The sequence below is a fragment of the Venturia canescens genome, chromosome 4 (genome assembly GCF_019457755.1).
Source record: "Venturia canescens isolate UGA chromosome 4, ASM1945775v1, whole genome shotgun sequence".
In the NCBI taxonomy this organism is placed as follows: domain Eukaryota; kingdom Metazoa; phylum Arthropoda; class Insecta; order Hymenoptera; family Ichneumonidae; genus Venturia; species Venturia canescens.
The window spans coordinates 11,349,659-11,368,383 of record NC_057424.1 but is presented as its reverse complement, the minus strand read 5'-3'; the positions used below and the strand labels follow the sequence as shown (position 1 = coordinate 11,368,383).

At 44.6% G+C, this 18,725-nt stretch overlaps 1 protein-coding gene across 4 annotated transcripts in view; it reads left to right on the top strand.

Moving 5' to 3' along the window:
• pros (prospero) overlaps positions 1–18,725 on the top strand; it is a 130,121-nt gene that overhangs the window by 85,183 nt on the left and 26,213 nt on the right. For 3 of the 4 annotated variants that reach the window (XM_043416010.1, XM_043416009.1, XM_043416011.1), the window contains 3 exons: positions 6,317–10,353; positions 10,456–10,929; positions 13,070–13,224. In XM_043416010.1, coding sequence (XP_043271945.1) covers positions 7,672–10,353; positions 10,456–10,929; positions 13,070–13,224 — 3,311 coding nt within the window. In that variant the 5' untranslated portion in view covers positions 6,317–7,671. The remainder of the gene's footprint in view (positions 1–6,316; positions 10,354–10,455; positions 10,930–13,069; positions 13,225–18,725) is intronic. The other variant, XM_043416013.1, reaches the window with a different exon arrangement.

The window sequence follows — 18,725 nt, the reverse complement described above, 5'->3', positions numbered from 1 at the left end:
AGTACGAAAGCTTTGTAACAATAAAAGAGTTTTTCGCGGAGTTCATGGCATTAGCGGAGTAACTAAGTGTACCTGGTATAGACGTATCCATAAAATTTTCAAAGTGCTCTCCGTTCTTGCCGTCGAGAAATCACGAGCTCGATACCCCAACAACGATTTTCAATATTGTTACATCGATAATCGAGAAATTTTCAACGTCCAGTAATAATTTATTTGCGATGTATATTGACCACATTACTGGTGAAAAGGATTTTTTTTTTGGCTGCACAGCAGCAGACAGTTGAAAGTAGAGAATGAAATGTACGATATCCGTTAAGCGATCGGTGACTCGTGCGCGACACCAAAAACCGTTGCTCCACCCAAGCATAAGTCAACTGGTTTCCTTGTGCCGGTTGGCGCACGCGCGCGCGCGCGCACCTTTCTTAAGACGTTAGCAAGACCCCTGAAAAACAGCCCCAAGACGTTGAAGGGGGCCAAGAGCTCCTTAGACCGTGGGTATAAGAACGCGGCTCATAACAATAACCGAAGGAAAGGCCGAAACGTCGGTTACGCCTCGAGGCGGCAGCTGGCACGCGCAGTGCGCTACAGTCATAGAAACGACACGCTGGCGTGCTAGACGTCGATAAAAAGTTCGCGGGGACCCCTGTGTAAGTTCCGGCTTTTGCTCACCGCGCACCGGCTCCGTCTTTTCCTCTTTCTTTCTTTCTTTTTCGTTTTCTTCAAACTTGCTTTCTCGACTCCCTTCTACTTCCTCGCTCCACTGATTTACCCTTACCATCAACAAAATTACCCCTCGTGACGTCTGCACGAGACACATATCCCATACGAGACTCACTCCTAAGATACCTGGACATTTAAACCGTCAGGGAGAAAACGCCACCCGGTGGAACCACCTGAATGCCACCAAGGGATCCCCCCACTCGATTTTACAGTGACGTAGAAACTTGGGGATCGCCAAATTTGAAAGAAAACTTTTCATTCGGCCCTCGATTAAAACTTTGATCAAAATTTAATATTCGTCTACCGACGATTTTTCCCATACTCTCAAGATGCAATACATTTTTATTATTGACTCAAAAATATTTTTCCAAATAACATTGAATCATTTTCAATTGTAAGTTTAATGGAACCAGAAGTATCGAACTTATTTAAGTTCATTTCGTTTCTCATTTCTTCTAATTGAGTCCACGAGGCGATCAGAGATTTTTCCCCAAAAGAAAAAGTTTTGATGGTCGGAGGTCCCACGCCATTGAGGGCAAAGACCGTTTGTTCCAGCTTCTTTTCCGTCGACGATGCGAGAACGCAGGGAGACGCACTATTTTTTGCACCTTTTAATATCAGACGTTAGTATTTCCCACAGTAGGAAGTCATGGGAACCCAAATGAAAATGGGGCTAACCGCATCTCGTGGAAAACGTTCCTCCTTCGGAGATTTGCGATGCAGTCTTCGTGGCGGAGAGTTCAGACCTTGGGAATTTTCTCTCGGTGACAGCTCCGTGTACCGAAGTAGCACCGGATAAAGGAGCCTTTCTCGTCTTCGGATACAAAAACTTCCCCTTGAAACGTTCAATCTCCCCTCGCGATCCCCTCGTTCATCAACCTGGACGATTGTCGTAAAGAATCGTTCTGATCATGCAACTCGAAAGAAAATCCAAAGCACAGCATCCAACGATTCATCGATTAAAAATATTTCTTTTGAATTTCTCGACCAACCAAGTAACTTGTTCGATGAAAATAACCGGCAATAATTCACACGGTGGATCCAGTTAAAAATAACAATTACAGCATTTTTACAGATTTAAAAAACTCGTTCTTTCAATAGAACCTTTTTAAATCTCCACTCAATTACCTCCGACACCGTGTCGATTTAAATTTAATATCGGTTAAACCGTACAACGGTGTCGATTAACTCTCGGAATTCAACTATAGAGCGACAACTCATATTGGTTATTTTCGCTGAGGTCATACGCGATGAAAAAATACGAGAATACAAATGCTGAACAAATTGAACGAGAGCTGTAAATTATGAAAATCGTGTCACCCATCGAGCAACGTATGTACTCGAAACGTATAATGCCTACATGGACACCATAACGACGTATCCACATAATGGATAACACATATAATAGGTATGTGCTTCAATCATTTGTGTATTCGTGCATCGGATGAGTACGTACTACACAGCAATACAGCAGTGGATGATTGTGGGGGAATTGTGGTGGACGATCGAGAACGAACGGGACGCGTGCCATTGAATCGAAACGATTTCGTTCGAAAAATAACACTCGTAATATCCCAGGAGAGAGAAAAAGCGTAGGCAAGGGGGAAGGGTCATCACAATCCGGATTGCGGATACTCATCGGTGCAGATTGCGCATTAATATGATTAACCAACAATTAATAACCCATCAATTGATAACGTGACTATAGGCGTCGTGTATACTTGTTGCGCGTTCCACGCACCCCTAATATGCAACAACGCCGCAGCTATCGACCACGTGAGGCGTGCAGGCAGGTTGATGTTAGGTGAAATATGCCATTGGAGTATCCGACAAGTGCTGTACCCGCGTTAACTCGCACCATTATTTTTCCGTCTTCTCCTCGCGGCATCAATGCCATCGAAACGCCATCAACTTTTTTGCCCATTAAACATTATAAATGTGAATAAAGAGAGTCCTATTATGTTGATGGACATGGGCCGTTACTCACCACCGGTTTCCCATGCACCCCCTGCGAACTACACCGTCGACCACATGACTCTTACGGGGGGTAAAATTCCTATGCATATGTCGTGTCTCGGAACTCGATTAAAATTACTGCTAACAAACAGACATCGTGAACATGTGGATTCGTAAATTAGAGGATGAAAAGAACGATGTATTTGAGACAGGCCCGTTTTTCGAGTTATCCGTTGGGGTGGCGGAGGAGTGGCGTTTTTGTCGATTCAACAAATTTTCAACAAATTTTTCACTACAGTTCACGTGCGAGTTTGTGAAGAGAAGTTTTGAATGAAAAATTCGCTGTGACGAAGACGCGGTTCAAAGGGACAAGTTCTCGGGTCCGTTCTCTCCTGAAGATTTCATAACAATTATAAAGTTCGTTCGGTCATAATATATAGAGAATCAAGCTTTTCCATCGGGATAAAAGATACATATAGACCTAAAGACAGGATTCGCCTCGGGGCTTGGTGCACTTAATACGCTACGTTAATTACCTAACTTGACGCTTACATTGTATAATAGAGAGAAGGACAACGAGGAAGATTATTGGATCTCAGTATACATAGTCGACAGTTCGAAACAATAGAACCGATTGAGCGTGGAGCTCGGAGTATGTACGCGAGAGTTCAACGCGTTAACGATGCAAGTTTTCTCTCGCCGTGTCCAGCAAGTTGTAGAGCGAGAGTGGCAAACCTGCCGCTGCGAGCCTCAGGCTCTTCGATGACTTCTCCCAATGTTATATCTAAATTACTTACTCCTCAAAATAGTGATTAATCTATGTCGTTACTGCTTAAAAATACAAAATATATTATTTCAAATACAAACGTCTGCTCGATTCCAAGAGCCCAGTGAATTGAGAAATACGAAGCAATGCGAGAATGTTTTCAGATAGAGCGGTGAAAACGCCAAAAAAAATAAATAATTAATCACAGAAGAATGTGTATAGAATTGAGAAACAAAAAAGGTTATGGGTCCACGAGTGTCGTGGTTCACTCGTTAACCGGAAGTCAACGAAGCTTCCTACCGGATGATACGAATCTACATCCTTTTTTTCCTCTGGCAATTCTTTTCTTGTTTCGTCTCGCTATCTCCATTCTATGACAACGCGTGCGTACGTGGTCCGATTAATTTACACACCCGCTGATGTTAATGTGTGTTTCTGTAGTACGCTACGGAATTCTGTAGCGCGTTTATACATTAAACTCAATGTATATACAAACATATATACGCGAGTGCAATTACTGTGTACATTCGAGTTTACAGTTCCAGTACTATGAACAAACTTTACTTCTGTGTCGCTTTCGGGGTCCCTCGTTCCCCGCCACCCTCTCAGTAATTACCTCTTCCCGGCTTACTTCCGACACTCGAGGCAAAGGCCTAACTTCCGGTGAGATCGCGCTACACACACGAAAGGCGTAGTAGTACCTTTTTTATCGTCGTTATTCTCTTCCCCTTGTGCAGTCATCGTGCGCGAGGTATGCACGAAGGAACGCGCGGCATCGGAACACCCCCCTCGAAGTTTATGTACTTTCCCGTCCGCAGGTATACGAACCGGTTGCATGGGGGAACGAGTGCTTATCGAGAGTAGCCGATGCGCTGTTGATCGGTTAAGAACGGGTGTAGGGAGGTTTTAACTTAAACACCATATGCTCGCTGCCGCGTCGAGCAAACGGTTCCCTCATCTGCTTCTATTTGACGTATACCTTCCCAAGCCTCGTGTCCCTATCGGATTGACCGACTGTCTTTCTTATATACCAATGACTAGTTTCAGCATGTATTTTTACCATTTCTCTATCAGCTTCTCATAATATAAAAAAAAAAAATACAATGGAATGGCAGCTATCGCTGAAGTTTGATAAATAATGGATGAGGCGATAAGCTGATCGATCAATTGTGGATCAGACGATCGTATATTCCGTTGTAAAAATACGTAAAAGTTTATATTTTGCAGTTAAACGATATTGCACTTCGATCGGATTTTTATATCGAACATAAAGTGATCATAGACACGAGGGCTGTTATTCGTGACTCCTTGAGACACCGATAATATCTATACTCGGAGCGAATATCGATCGGTGCACTTGTGGTGTACAATAAATTTTTCAAACCGATTTCACCGCTACTATGTAGCTTAAGTTGTATAAAAATGGAGTACACGTCGACAGCTAGTTATGCATTCGCCCTGGCGAACGTCTGAGACTATGAAGCCTGTGAACGGAGACGTGTTGGTTAATGTCACGGCTTTGCTTCTCAAAACGCTTGTCTTACCACGCTTGTATACATATATCGATATACAACAACGAGAAAGAGTATAACACTGGAGAAAGAGGACAGATCGAGAAGGAGACCGACTCGGTAAGAGTTCCGTAACTTTGGTCGGATTTAGCGCCGTCGTAAGGATGGGAAGAAATTACTTTTTTCTCGCGAATTCGATTTTCTACCTAAGCTGAACGTACATCGGAACCGTGATACGAGATACTTGCCCTTAAGACCAACAACGCAAAGTCAAGTACTTGAAGTGATACATTTTTTTCTCACGACGAAAAATATAAAATATTCTCTCATTAGTAAAGTCTTACTCGGAGCAAATCATATCAGTATGCAAAGAAATTTAGAAATTAAAACTGCAAGAAGTATCGTTAAGCCACAGATGACTTTGTTCAGAGATCGACATCGTATCGATCATCGAATAATATGAGATGACGCATATTACTATGATTTTCACATTTTCTTTGCTATAATAACAGGCGAACAAAAAATACTAGAAGCAGCTTGCCTTCAGGCAGTGTCGAAAGCTATCAATAAATTTCTTTCTTCATCGAGCATTGACCCCCATTGCTCTAGCGTTCTTCCAACGAGACGAGAACAGAGAAGGAGCTAGAAGTACAGTGTGCCATAAAGAGAGAACGATTAATTCTAAAAGTTTTATAACTATATATCGCAAGGAAAGAGCTTGTTCGGGGCTGCTTATATGCGAATAAGATATTCAGTGGAGGTAATTTTCTTATGGTCTACTCAAAGTCCTCCAGCCTTGTATTTCTTGATATACACCACCGTGTCGAGGCTCGCGTGTGCTCCAACGTGTCTAACCAATCATTCCGTGTGCACTACGTTCGCTTATACATAACTCTATGTAGATACGTATTCATAGGAATACACGTACGCGTCTTGGATTGCCTGACATATGGTGACGATGTGCAGTTCTACGAGTTGCAAAATCTGTTAAATACTTCACCAAGGGGTTACACCCAAGTATACAACTCATCGTGTCAATAGCTGTATACTTATCATTGTCATGAACTTGCTCATTTTGTCGTATCACACATTAAAACAATGTCCCATTCAATGGCGGGAATCTACGCGCGTTCATTTGATCGATATGTTGCACAATTACTTGAATTTTATGGTAATTTAATCCTTATTTGTTAAAAAAATAGAGTCATGGACTGAAATTATTAGATTTGAAAGAAAAAGAATTTGAAAAAGTGCAGATAAAATGAAATTTTACGTGCAATGGTAGATAAAAGGTTTTTACGCAGATGGAGTTACGAAATTTCTATGTTTTTATGAATGAATGTTTTTTTTTCTTTTATTACAGACGGATAGAGTCGACGAAATAAAAATCGCGAAAAGGTGGCGAGGGGCAGCTAGCCCTTTGGTGAGCTCGAAGGATGCAGCTCCCAGGCGGGGGCACGAGAAAACCACCAACGCGAGCTCCAGCAAGTACACTCGCGATAAACAGCGGGAGCAAAATCAAGAGCCAACAGAATCATCGTCGAGAGCAATACACGCCGAGCGGGAGAAGCTGCCATCGTGGCAGAAACGTCACGAGGCCTGACAGCAACAACTCCGGTAGTTCGACAGCACCTGGCCCTGACAACGACACAATTCCTTTAAAGTATCGCAGAAAGGACACAAGTTCGTACCAACGACATCGAATTATCGCCGAGAGGGAGCAAAAGAAGTACCTAAAACAGGATCTAAAGATCTTGACGTCGTATCCGCGACGAAAAGAGTGGGCCAAAGAATAGTGAAAAATAAATTAGACGAGAAAGAGGAAGAGAAAGAAGGCGAGTAACGAGGATTAATAAGTATTACACGGAGTAAGTAGGAAGAGGAAAGCAAATTGTTGTGGGAGAAGATAGCACGAGGAAAGAAAAGTGTTTCAAGACGAAAAATAAAGAATCGATAGATATAAGCGGGGTAAGAAAGAAACGTGAGAAGAAGAAGAAGACGAAGAAGAAGAAGAAGCCGGGACCTTCGAGGGTAAAAACGGGCAAAATAAGAAAAAAGCGAACAAAAAAAACCCGAAAAAAAGGAAAGAGTTAGGTGTAGCGCGTGAAGGAAGGAAAAGCAGAAAGGGTCGAGGGTGGCGGTGGATGCTCCTACAGGAAGTCCGAGAGGAAGTGAGAAAAAAGCGTCATCGGCGGTGATTGTATCGGCTGCTAGTCAGGCTCTCACCGGTGTAAAGTTCGCTGTAGTTGGAATCGGCTGTGGCAGCGGGTGCCAACGAGAAGGCGGTAGGCGCGCGCGCGCGCCCGACCGCATAGGGGGAAACGAAGAAAGAGAAGTAGGAGTCGGAGTAGACGACGTAACGGTGGAGGAGGCGCAGCGTCGTGAAAGTGGGGATCGGTCGTGCGAAAACGAGAAGTGGGGACGTTAGTGAGAAGGAGTGAGTGAGAGTGAGAAAACGAGACGAAGAGACTAAGCCGGTGCTGGTAGAAGGCGAATTGCGAGTCGGTCAGGGGTAGGGTAGCTGAGTCGTCAGGCTTGAAGAGAGTGAGGGAGAAAGAGAGAGAAAGAGAGAGAGAGAGAGACGAGTGTAGCACGACGAAGCGAAGAGCAAGCAGAGCCACGAGGCAAACTATTCGAGCGCGAAGAGGAGGGGTGACAAGGAGCCCTGGCGGGGAGGGGACGCGGAGGCCTTCGGGGGGCCGACCAACCAGACGGCCGATGATGTCATCGGAGGAGGAGACCGACTGTTTCGCCCTCTACGGAGCAACCACGGATAGCAAGCAACAGCAACTCCTGAAGAAGCAGAAGCGCACCAGACAGCGCGTGGACGCCGGCGAGCCACGCAACAGCTACTCGAGCATACCAAACTTTAGCTCCCGGCCATCATTTTTCGGTGGTGCACAATACAGTTCTATATTCAGTGGTACCGGTCCACCGTCGAGTCATCAGTCTTTACAGCAGCAACAACAATCTCAACATCAACAACAGCGCCAGCAACAGTCTGGCGCAGCTGTTGGAATTCAAGGTCACCTCGGAGCAACGACGGGGCCAACGAGTCAGCATTCTGCCCACGCGGCATTCGACTTTTTTGGGGCTCCGGGCTTTGGCCCTGCCAAGATGCTGAACGAGCCCCTTGGACGACAGGTTAAGCAGGCGAGTGACGCTGGAGGCTCACCGCCCGAAGGAAGCCAAGGAATGACAGGAGCAGGCATGGATCAGGCGGCGAATCTTCAGCCGGGGGTCGTTATTAATTGTGACGATCCGGCGATCGCTGGTGAACTCACTCAACACATGCTGCGTGATATACTTCAGAGGCGAAAAATGTCCGCCCTCTCGAGTCAAGAACAACCCAACAATAATAACAGTATACATAGTAACAACAATAACAACAACAACAATACGACTACGGAATTGTTAAAGTCGCAGCAACATCGCCAGCAGAGTCCTCAGCAGCATCATCAAAATAGTGATAGTGCGCGAGCGATCAGTGGGACAGTGCAGAGTGGAGGGGAAGAAAGTGTTGACGGGAATAACGTAATCGCGAATCATAGTGAACGTGATACGGTGATGCCTGGCGACGCTGAAGATAGTGCTGAAGATGCGGCTTCGGCTGCGCGTGCGATGGAAGAAGCTTTCGCGGAAGCCGGTATGGAGCCTGGGGCTAATCTCGAAGGTTCGGATTGTGAACAAAGTTTACCACCGAGTCCATCGGCGCCGAGATCCGGTTCGGTTTCCGTTAAAGAGGAACTCGAAGATTCGATGAACATCAAAAGAAGCCCGAGTCATTCACCCTGTCCAATATTGCCCAAGGCTGAGACGACTTCGCCTACTTCAGACGTCAAACGTGCCCGAGTGGAAAATATTGTGAGTACCATGCGCAGTGTCAATAGTCCTGCCTGTAATCCTATCACCGTCAATGGTTGCAAAAAACGGAAGCTTTACCAACCCCAGCAACAGACGCCGCATCACGTGCTTCAGCAGGATATTAACGATACGATGCTAGACGACGAAGAGGAGAGCGAGGAGGAGACCGATCCAGCCACGATAAGACGAAAACGTGAAGAAAAAGATAATTTGCAAAATCAATTGAAATCATTGAGAGGGGAACTCGAAGCAATGAAACGTCAGTACAATGAACTCACAATACGAGGGATTATGTTGCCTGAAAATAGTGATAGTGGTGACGCTCCTACGAGTCCTCAGCACCATCCTCACCCTCAACTACCACCTCGACCATCAAGACCTCATCCGCCACCCTACAATGGTCTCCCACCACTGCCACCCGATCACCCGCATGCGGCTGCAGCAGCGATGTACCAAATGGGACAGAAGCTATACATAGAGCAGGCCCACGCCGAAAGCATGAAACAACATCAAGAAGCCGCGGTTAGACATCAACAGGTAGCAGCAGTGCAACAACAACAACAACAACAACAACAACAACAGCAACAACAACAGCATCAACAGCAACATCAACAACAACAACAACAACAACAGCAACAGCAACATCAACAAGCGGCCGCGCAGCAACAACAAAAGCAACAACAGCAGGCGCAACAGGCTGCTGCGCAACAGCAGCAACACCAGCAACGTCAACAATCACCTCAGCCATCGAGTCATATTAATACCGGGCCACCAACGCCGCAAACACCAGTTATGCCACCTAGTGGTATCGTGCATCCACATAAGGACTTCCAGGAAAGGTTAAATGTGTTCAGAAGTGCTGCCAGTAGGGGGCCAACGGGATCCTCTGGTTCTCATATACCATGTGCTGATCTTGAGGGTTTCGCAGATATTCTCAAATCAGAAATCGCGACATCATTGGCCAATTTAGTAGATGAGATTGTTTCGAGATACGTACAGCCTCGAAGGATTCTTAGTAAGCAGAGTGGCGATGTCGCACAAGCTGCTGCTGATCAATTCAACAAGGATCTTATACTCGCGAGCCAATTGCTCGAGAGAAAATCACCGCGAACGAAAGTTGTTGACAGGGGAGCACCACAAACTACCGGTGGCCCAAACGGACAACGGGGGCCCCTCAACGGTGGGCCCCCGGCTCAAACCGCGGGTTTTCCGCAAATCGGTACCATGAGTGGGCCTCATCGCCAGCTATCTGGCCCAACGGAAAATAATCTTAATCAGATCAATCAATTACCACCTCATGCAAGGTCGAGCGCCGGAATGTTTCAAACACCCAAACCACCGACGATATACGGAATGGCTTCTATGCAGGCGCAACAACAACAGCAACAGCAACAAGTCCAACAACGGGAGCATCAACAGCGGGAACAACAGCAGCGAGATTACTGCGCTCTCAGAGGTGACGATAGAGAAGTCAGAGAAGCTGAACAGAACGAAGCCCTTTCTCTCGTGATAACACCAAAGAAGAGACGTCATAAGGTAAGCCAATCTTTTCATTAAGCCCAATTTGAGATGAAAAAAAAAAAAAATACCCCAAAATATCCTACGATCCTCGCGGTAACCGAACGGTTTTAACGTCAGGTTACCGACACGAGGATTACACCCAGAACTGTCTCGAGAATCTTGGCGCAAGAGGGCAATGGTTCACAGGGCGGTAGCGACAGTCCGCCACCACCACCACCACCACCGAGACCGTACCACGCACCACCCTCGATGTTACCGGTCTCTTTACCAACGAGTGTGGCGATACCGAATCCGAGTCTGCACGAGAGTCAAGTATTCTCGCCGTACTCGCCGTTCTTCAATCCTCACGCGGGGCATTCGGGTCAGGTACCATCGTCAGGACCTCACCATCTTCCAGCGAGTCCGCCCGGTGGAGGAGTCGAGTTGCGTGACTCGCCACCACTACCTCACCCACCCTCGATGCTTCATCCAGCATTACTTGCGGTCGCTCAACATGGCAGTCCCGATTATGGACATTTGAGGATGGATAGCAACGACAGAAATAGCGATTGCAACTCGGCCGAAATCAGCTATGATGGAATTCAACCTACAATATCCTTTGCTAATACTCATTTTATTTTATCAAAATGAATTTTTTTTTTTTTTTTGTTCATTTTCAAAAATATTTATGAGCTTCTGTGGTCTTTGGCGAGTGTCGTGAAAATGTTTTCTTAGTGAAGTAACGAAAACGAAATTTGAAAAATGTAAAAAATCTCATTTTTGCTTCAGCCGGGGCTGTTATAGTCTTATTCGCAAGGAGGAAAGTTAAAGAGGGAACAAAGTGGCGGACCAGTCGGAGATGAGATTAGTTCTTGGGTAAACAAAGAAAACAGTGTTGCATGTGATTTGAGAAAATGAGATGTAGCGTTCGGAAGGAACGAAGAGAAACGGAAGTTGAGCTCGAGTATACCGAAGAAACTTTGCACGGTAAATTTTTGGCAGAACAGAAACTCGAGAGAGGCCAAGGAAAGTGATATAGTTGTGAAAGGATCGAGAATTGCGGGTAAAGTCGGAGAAGCAGGGTTACGGTGTTATATAGCTCGAGACCAATGTTAGATTAGTTTGCTACGGGAGTTACGCTAATGTTAGCTGTTGCATTTACGAACAGAGTTTGTTCGGCAACTAGGCAGCGAGAGAAGCCGAACGAAAGTTCTTTGACCTCAGCCTCGGTGACTGGTCAGCTTCTGCCTGGCAACTTTCAACCAAACCAATAATCTGTCCCGCAATTTCCCGGATCTAGTCTCAGTAAAGAACAAGTGAAGTAGCGTTGGGAAATTCCACCTTTCGCGTCCTCCACTTTACGAGTCGCTCTTTGTAGGTTTATCCTCGAAGACTGGGGGCACAATGCATTATGAGGAATAAACAAGGGACGGATTCTCGTCGCGAAAATTGTCGGCCGAATCGAATTACAAGGTTTGCTCTAGCACGGTAAAGCCGCTAGAGTAGAAAAGATGCTTTTAAAAAAAGGGTGGACAAGCAGTGCGATAAAGAAGCAACGAAAAAGAGAGTAGAATATCGTCAGGTCTCGCGTATGGAGGTACACGCTGCAGTAGAACTGCATCGTGGGCGTTCGCTCGGTGTACAACATTCTTTGCCGCTTTTTTGGTTCGGCCTTTGATGTTAAATCAATGCTGTCGAGTTTTTTCACCGCTCTCCATTTTCATTTTTCCCAACTCACACTTCTCTTTTTTCTTACATCTTGTTTTCCTTCTAGTTCTCTCATCGTCACCGATAGGACAGGTCGAGTACACAACTCTAGGTAGTACGCCGAACCTTCGAAGGGCCTTCATCCCTCAGTGCTTTCGATGGTGCAGCTGACGTGCTCATAGCATCAATATCCGAAAGAGTTTTTTCCGAACATTTTAGGCGGAGCATATTCAACCAATTAAATTTCATCTCAGCAAACCCGAGTCTCCTAGAACTCGGAAGATTTATCTCGATACAAAAAATATTTGATGAAATACACTTTTAATATACGGCGCAAAAGAGTCAAGAAATTTGTACAATCATCTCAAAGATGTCACTGAAAAATTATTCTTCGCGAGAACCTCGGATCCTATTTGCCTTCTAATTTTCTTTTTTCACTATCCAAACATAGTTCAATGTCAAAAATAATGAAATTGTGATGATTTTTGCTCTGTTCTTAAAATCGCTGTTTCACGCAGTGTCATAAGCAGCTCCAATACAGTTGTCAAAGTTTGGTAAGGCCACCGGCGATAGGGGGGGGGGGGGGGGGGATACGAAATACGCCCGATTAAGTGAATAAGAATGTAATGAAACCACAGAGGGAGATCCTATTACCGGTAAGGAGCCCGTAAGGCTTCAGCTGAGGATGCGGCCAATCGTAGGTCAACCTAAGCTAGCGTTGGACCCCTCTATCTATGTCGTACTATGTGTGTCTCTCTCAGTCTCAATATATAGACTCGCTTAACCCTCGACGGTAGTGCCACAGCTTGTACGATTTCTAATCCAATTTAATACGAAGGAAAACACGATTAAATTTGAGATATCCGAGTGGTGCGAGGTGAGACAGAATATAATGTCACAATCCGCACAATGATCGAAAAACAAATTCGACCTAAGCTCGGATTTTTTTGTCCAGTACATCACGACATTTCGCTAAAGCCGACGAGCGATCGGAGCTAAAATTTTTGTCAAAAATTCCGCGATAATTCCCTTAACCACAGTGAACTCGGCGACGTTGACGCCCATGCATCTGAGGAAAGCGAAGCTCATGTTCTTCTGGGTGAGGTATCCATCCTCGACCGTCCTCAAGATGTACTTTCCAGACATTAAATTCAACAAGAACAACACGGCGCAGCTGGTCAAATGGTTCTCCAACTTTAGGTGAGTCAATTTTCTTGATTGCTATATAAATTCATGAGACCCATTTGCGCGGGAAGAGAATTTTGAACTCTTGAGAAATTAGCGAAGCCCGAAAAAATGGAAGACGAAATGGGACCGCGTCGATTCTTGCTCTCGGAAGAATCCTCTTCGAGCTGAAACATTAGCGAAAGTTAACAGAGATGGAAAATAGCTCGGAGCCAACTCTATTGGTCACTGTTGTAGAAGACGTTTAAAATCGTACGCAATTGACGAAGGAGAAGGAACGAGGAAAAGGAGAGAAGTACCGAGAGGGATGAGCATTCCGAGCGAATCGACCACTCCCATTTCGCTCTAAAACGTATGATCGTACACGTAGGAACGTCAGGTATATCTCATGATAGGAAAGAGGTTTGTCCCGGGCAGAACCCAAGAGACCCGAGAGTCACGGTGGGTGTGTCTGAATCTTAATTACCACTAGACCGCGAGTTATATAGCGACCTAGCTCACTGCTTGTGCTGATTCCGTGGCTGGTGTTGCTTTCTACCGGGCTTGATATAAGTAAGTCTGGGACGAGAACTCTCGAGCAAACATATATTATAGGCCAGTTTGCGAGCGAACCAGGTGATACAGGCTTGGTGGGCTATATTCTATACGTAGCCTAGTTCATACCGAACGGCCACACTCGTTGAGCATTAGCCTGATTATAATTAGGCTGAGTAGGAGCGAAGAGATCGCAGATACATGAGGCTTCGAACCAAGTCCAGCAAGCGGGTGTGAGTCCGCTTGGCCTCGACCTCTTCCTTGTATGTAGATTTATTCATCTCTCTTTCTTTACACATTATAAAAACCTGTCAAGGGGCCTTTGTCTATTATTTTTTAATTTACACGAGATTTCGTTACATATCGATTGGCACGTATGCCCTTCCATGTTTCGACAACCGATTTCAACATAAGTTTTGTACATAGAAAATCTTAGCTGAACGTTCCACGAAAGATTTCGGAGTCTGTGTGGTGTGACAACTCCACGCAACTTGATGGGATCCACACAGGAAAGAATTTTCTTCGGGTCATTGGTGGCGATAGAATCGAAAACGGGAGCATCCGGTTTCAATTATCGCGTTCGATTCTGAATTATTCTGAAATTGAAATTTGAAAAAAAAAAATAGTCATTCATTGTGCTATCGAAACGTCGACGAAAACGACTTAATCTCTCTGCTCCAAGACCTACTCACGAAATATATTTGATCCTTAAAATGGACGTTGAACTGATAAGGTTGAAGTGAAACAATCTCAACAGTATTGTCCGCAGTCAATTTTTAATAACAAAAGAACTCAATTTATAGTCTAAGACAAAGCTTATTACATGGAAAAATTTCATTATAAATTCGTCCTCCGTGTCTGCCTCAGGCTACATGCGGTTGGTCGACCACCCCATTTTTTCACTCGAGCTACGAGTGCAGCCCTCGTCTCGAGCCGTGTACAAATCTACCCTCTTATTCTCTCGTGGTCTTTTTATCTTGTCATTGTGCTTAGACCGGACGTTTTTGCAAATCGTTTCTTGGAAACATACGAACGACTAGAATCTTTCTATTTCATTAATTGACCAGCGTCGTTGAAAAGCAAGAAAAAACTAGAGTTGAATCACTGTCTACGCCAGACAAGAAAAAGGAACGTCTGTACTCCGACTTGCAAGTTATTGTAGGGAATAAAAAGTCAGTGACAAAAAGACCTTGAGGAAGGATAGCGACAGACAGAAAATAGCGATGAAACGATAGCGGTTCTGAGTAACACGCTTTCGTGCATACTATAATATTACAGGGCAAAATAACGCATTAAGTTCCTTCCTTCCTTCCTTCCTACCGATACATACGTGCAGAAACGAGCAACCCGCCCCCCTCATACCCTTACTACGCCCAAGCACCCCACGACTAATCACGTAAGGGTTTACCAGGCTCTTTCCTCCTCGTTTTCTCTACCACTAGTCAGCCGGGAGTTGAGCGTGCCCGATCTGATAGCCTAATGCACGACTTCCTATGCGGAAAAGCCTCACTACATTATTTTACACTTTTGCCTACACAGACATCTTCGTGTGTTTTAGTAGTGTCAGCAGGACTGATATAAGCACGTACTGTATTGCTGCTTCACGTGATCGCTTTCTTCGTTTCTCGGGCCCATTAGACATTCATCGTCATCAGGTTCTATCGACGTCCAAACTACTTTTTCCCTATCGAAGAAATTTCTGCAGAATTTACTTTTTCACTATTTTATGTACTGGTCCCCTCTCCCCGTGTTCTTCGTCATCCCAATCATTAGTTTCGATCAAGCTGTACACTTTTGTTTCATAAACTACTCGTTCATGCACCAAGTGTCCACTATAAAATATCGAACTTTGAGCACAAGCTCCGCCAGCTCTCTCATTCGTATGCACGATCGTGATCGTACACACCCGCTCGCGAGCGAGGCTTTCTCGACTTGCGATCGACTATACACACATCAGTTTTATACGATAGATGTGCACGTGGAATCCGATCTGACGATGTCATATGTATATTTTATCATCTGAAAGCAAGAACAAAGTTTTTTCTGTACTTTCTACACCGCAACATGCCTCTCACAAACGTTTTTTCGTCCTCTCTACTTCTTTCTCATTCTTCTATATTCAGCGACAAAGCGAAGCCAGATAAACGTTTTATGGTTTTTATAAGAAGGGGAGAAATTAAACGAGTGAGAAAAGAAATAATCGAATGACCATAAAGACGACAGTTTTCAAAGGAATAAGATGGGCGAGAACGGAAAATGTGGCTGTTTTAATATTCAGTTCTAACTTATCTAGCTCGAAGACATTTTTTTTTCATTTCGCAGTAAAGCTTGTTCAAGTACCATTTGCGTGTTTATTGCACCAGCTAGAGAAGGATTCTCCATCTTTATCAATCTCGTGATTAAGGTCATGTGTAGAGGATGATCTTTGCTGTTTACACCAGTGAATCGAAGGTGAAGCAAAAACAACAAGCTTGAAAAACGGAGATAGAAGTGTCGTATCAGGGGTCAGAGGCGCAGAGGAAGGGGCAAGTTAGCTTGTCGCTATCAGATCCCACGGTGGGACACGCGACTCTGAGCAGCGGCTCCACCTAGATCCTATCTTCTTGGATGGGAGGAATTTTATGTCGTATAATGGACAACGGACGGACACGACATAGGTTAGCGCGGGAAGCTAGAACGTGGCACGAAACTCTTTTGCCATTTCCTCTACTCCTTTACCCCGTCTTTTTACCTACCTCGATTTCCCTCATTCCTTTATACCGCTTCACCTCTGTTGCCAAATCGCCTGCCACTGACTACCGGACGCTCGTCAATCCTGGCTCATCTTCGTCTTGAGGATTTGAAAAATATTATAGTCAAGTTTGTTCTCATCGCTTTTTATTTTTATCGTTGAACAGAAACGAGCAAATACCAAAATCTAGTGAAAAATTGAACGGACATTGCGGAGGAGATGAAAATGTTCTCAATAAAAAGTTCGTTATTCAGTAAATGTCAGATTCGCTTGAAATTTTCATTACTGTAATTCGAAATTTCAAAGAATTTCACAGACGAGCTAAAGCGATTAGTAATTCTGTCCGGATGGCCCAACGTGAAACGCCCCATAGATACGCGCCTCTATTGTTAATGGTACATATTTGATGTCTGTAGGATATTTTACCTCAATCGTAATGCTCCTCTAAGAAATGCACGCAAAGGTTGTTACCGTAAATTATTGAGTGGTCACGACGAGTCCTGTGAATAATTGATATTTCAAAAGACACTATAGCATGGAAAGCGGAAAGTCAGCCTTTTCAGGCTAAAATGATAAAGTTCCTGAGCCGAAGCCCGAGCTGATAATTCATACGCCGCGAGTATAGGTGCGCCCCAGGGTGCTGGTGGTATTTTTCGTGACGTACCTATATGGCGTCTTTTGCCTCATCGTAATTTCTTCGCCACCCTCTTATCGTCGTATTTGATCGTTTTGTCGACGTACATTATCTACCCCTGGCCGGTTATCTATCCATCGTTTTCTTATCTTTCTTTTTCTACTTTATCATATGTGTGTTTCGTACACATGTACAGACGTGGTATATTCGTTTGCGTATACTGAAACACTGCGCGCGGCTACGAGGATCTTTTGCGATCACGGTCGGCGCCGCTCGACCAAAGATCAAAAGTCTGTTCTCCAGAAGCGAATTCTCGATGAACCAGAAATTCGACAGTTTTATATGCAGTACGAAACGCAGCGTGGTTTTTTTCAAGTGGATAATTGCCCGTTGCTTCAACGCAATGTGTGAAAAACGGAGGAGGGAAAGGAATAGAGAGAGATATAAAAAAATAAGATATCCAATTAAAACTCATTGGTGGGACAGAGCTTACGCGAATCTCGACTGAACACGTGGAGCAAGTTGAGAGGGCGTTAAAAAACCGAGCTTGAGGATATGTTCCTGCAAGACAAGAGGCAATCTCATTCACGTACACAGCCGCCAGGAGTCAGGAGCGGCGTGTGTGCTCTCTTATTCTCATTAAACTCTCTGTCCTCGTTCCTTCCATCTCATTCTTCTTCGCTTTCGGCTCATAATCCGCACATCAGCGTCTCGGCCAAGTGTGTTTTTTAATCTCAAAAGATTGTGTGTACTCAGCCGTTGGCGCAAGTGGTAGGTACACCCGTGCGCGGTTACTCAATAGACACGATGCCGCAATATTGTCAAAGATCCCCGCATTCATACGTGCGACGCATTAATACGCATTTATGTGAGTAGACTTTCAGTATAGTTTATAAGATAAAAAAGTTGCTCACTTCCCGGGCACAACGGAGAGGGTGCAGCCGTTTGTGTCGTTAAAGCCATCCTACCGCCTCACTTTTTCTCGTAAACGCAAAGAAAGTTAAGAACTCAAATGAGAAGAACAAATAGCTGCGTGATCGTTACCATTTACACACACTACGAATGTCATTCACAAAAAGAAGGGGCAACCATTCTTCAAACTTTCATTATGCGATAACTTCTGCTACGATTTTTTCCTGTGGGCACTACGAATATGATAAATTATCGAAAGATTTCACTTTTTCTAAAAAAAAAAAACCGGCCGAAAGTTCCCAGAATTCTATACAATTAACGCGTCCTCCAGAATGCACATATTTTTGAAATATTGAGGCAAGCTTTTTTGAAGATGTTCGATAGTATTTGACACTTGGAGACGCGGTCTTACCTGTAAAGAGTCTTGAAGCAAATTATCTTTCAAAAATATCATTGTTTCGGAAGATTGAACAGGATTATCTCGTTAAAAAATAAAAAGCTACGTTTTGTATTTATAAAATTGCTTATTTTTTGAACCGCCGCAATAACGACTACGCGATATTATTCATGGACTCGGCACGTACGAAGAAAACAAGAGAAAAGACTCCCCACTCCCCCGGTCTCCCACCCCCTTGTGCACTGCTTCTGCGAACGACTGAGAAAAAGTCGCGGCACGTATGTGCATAATATACACCCGTGAAAAGC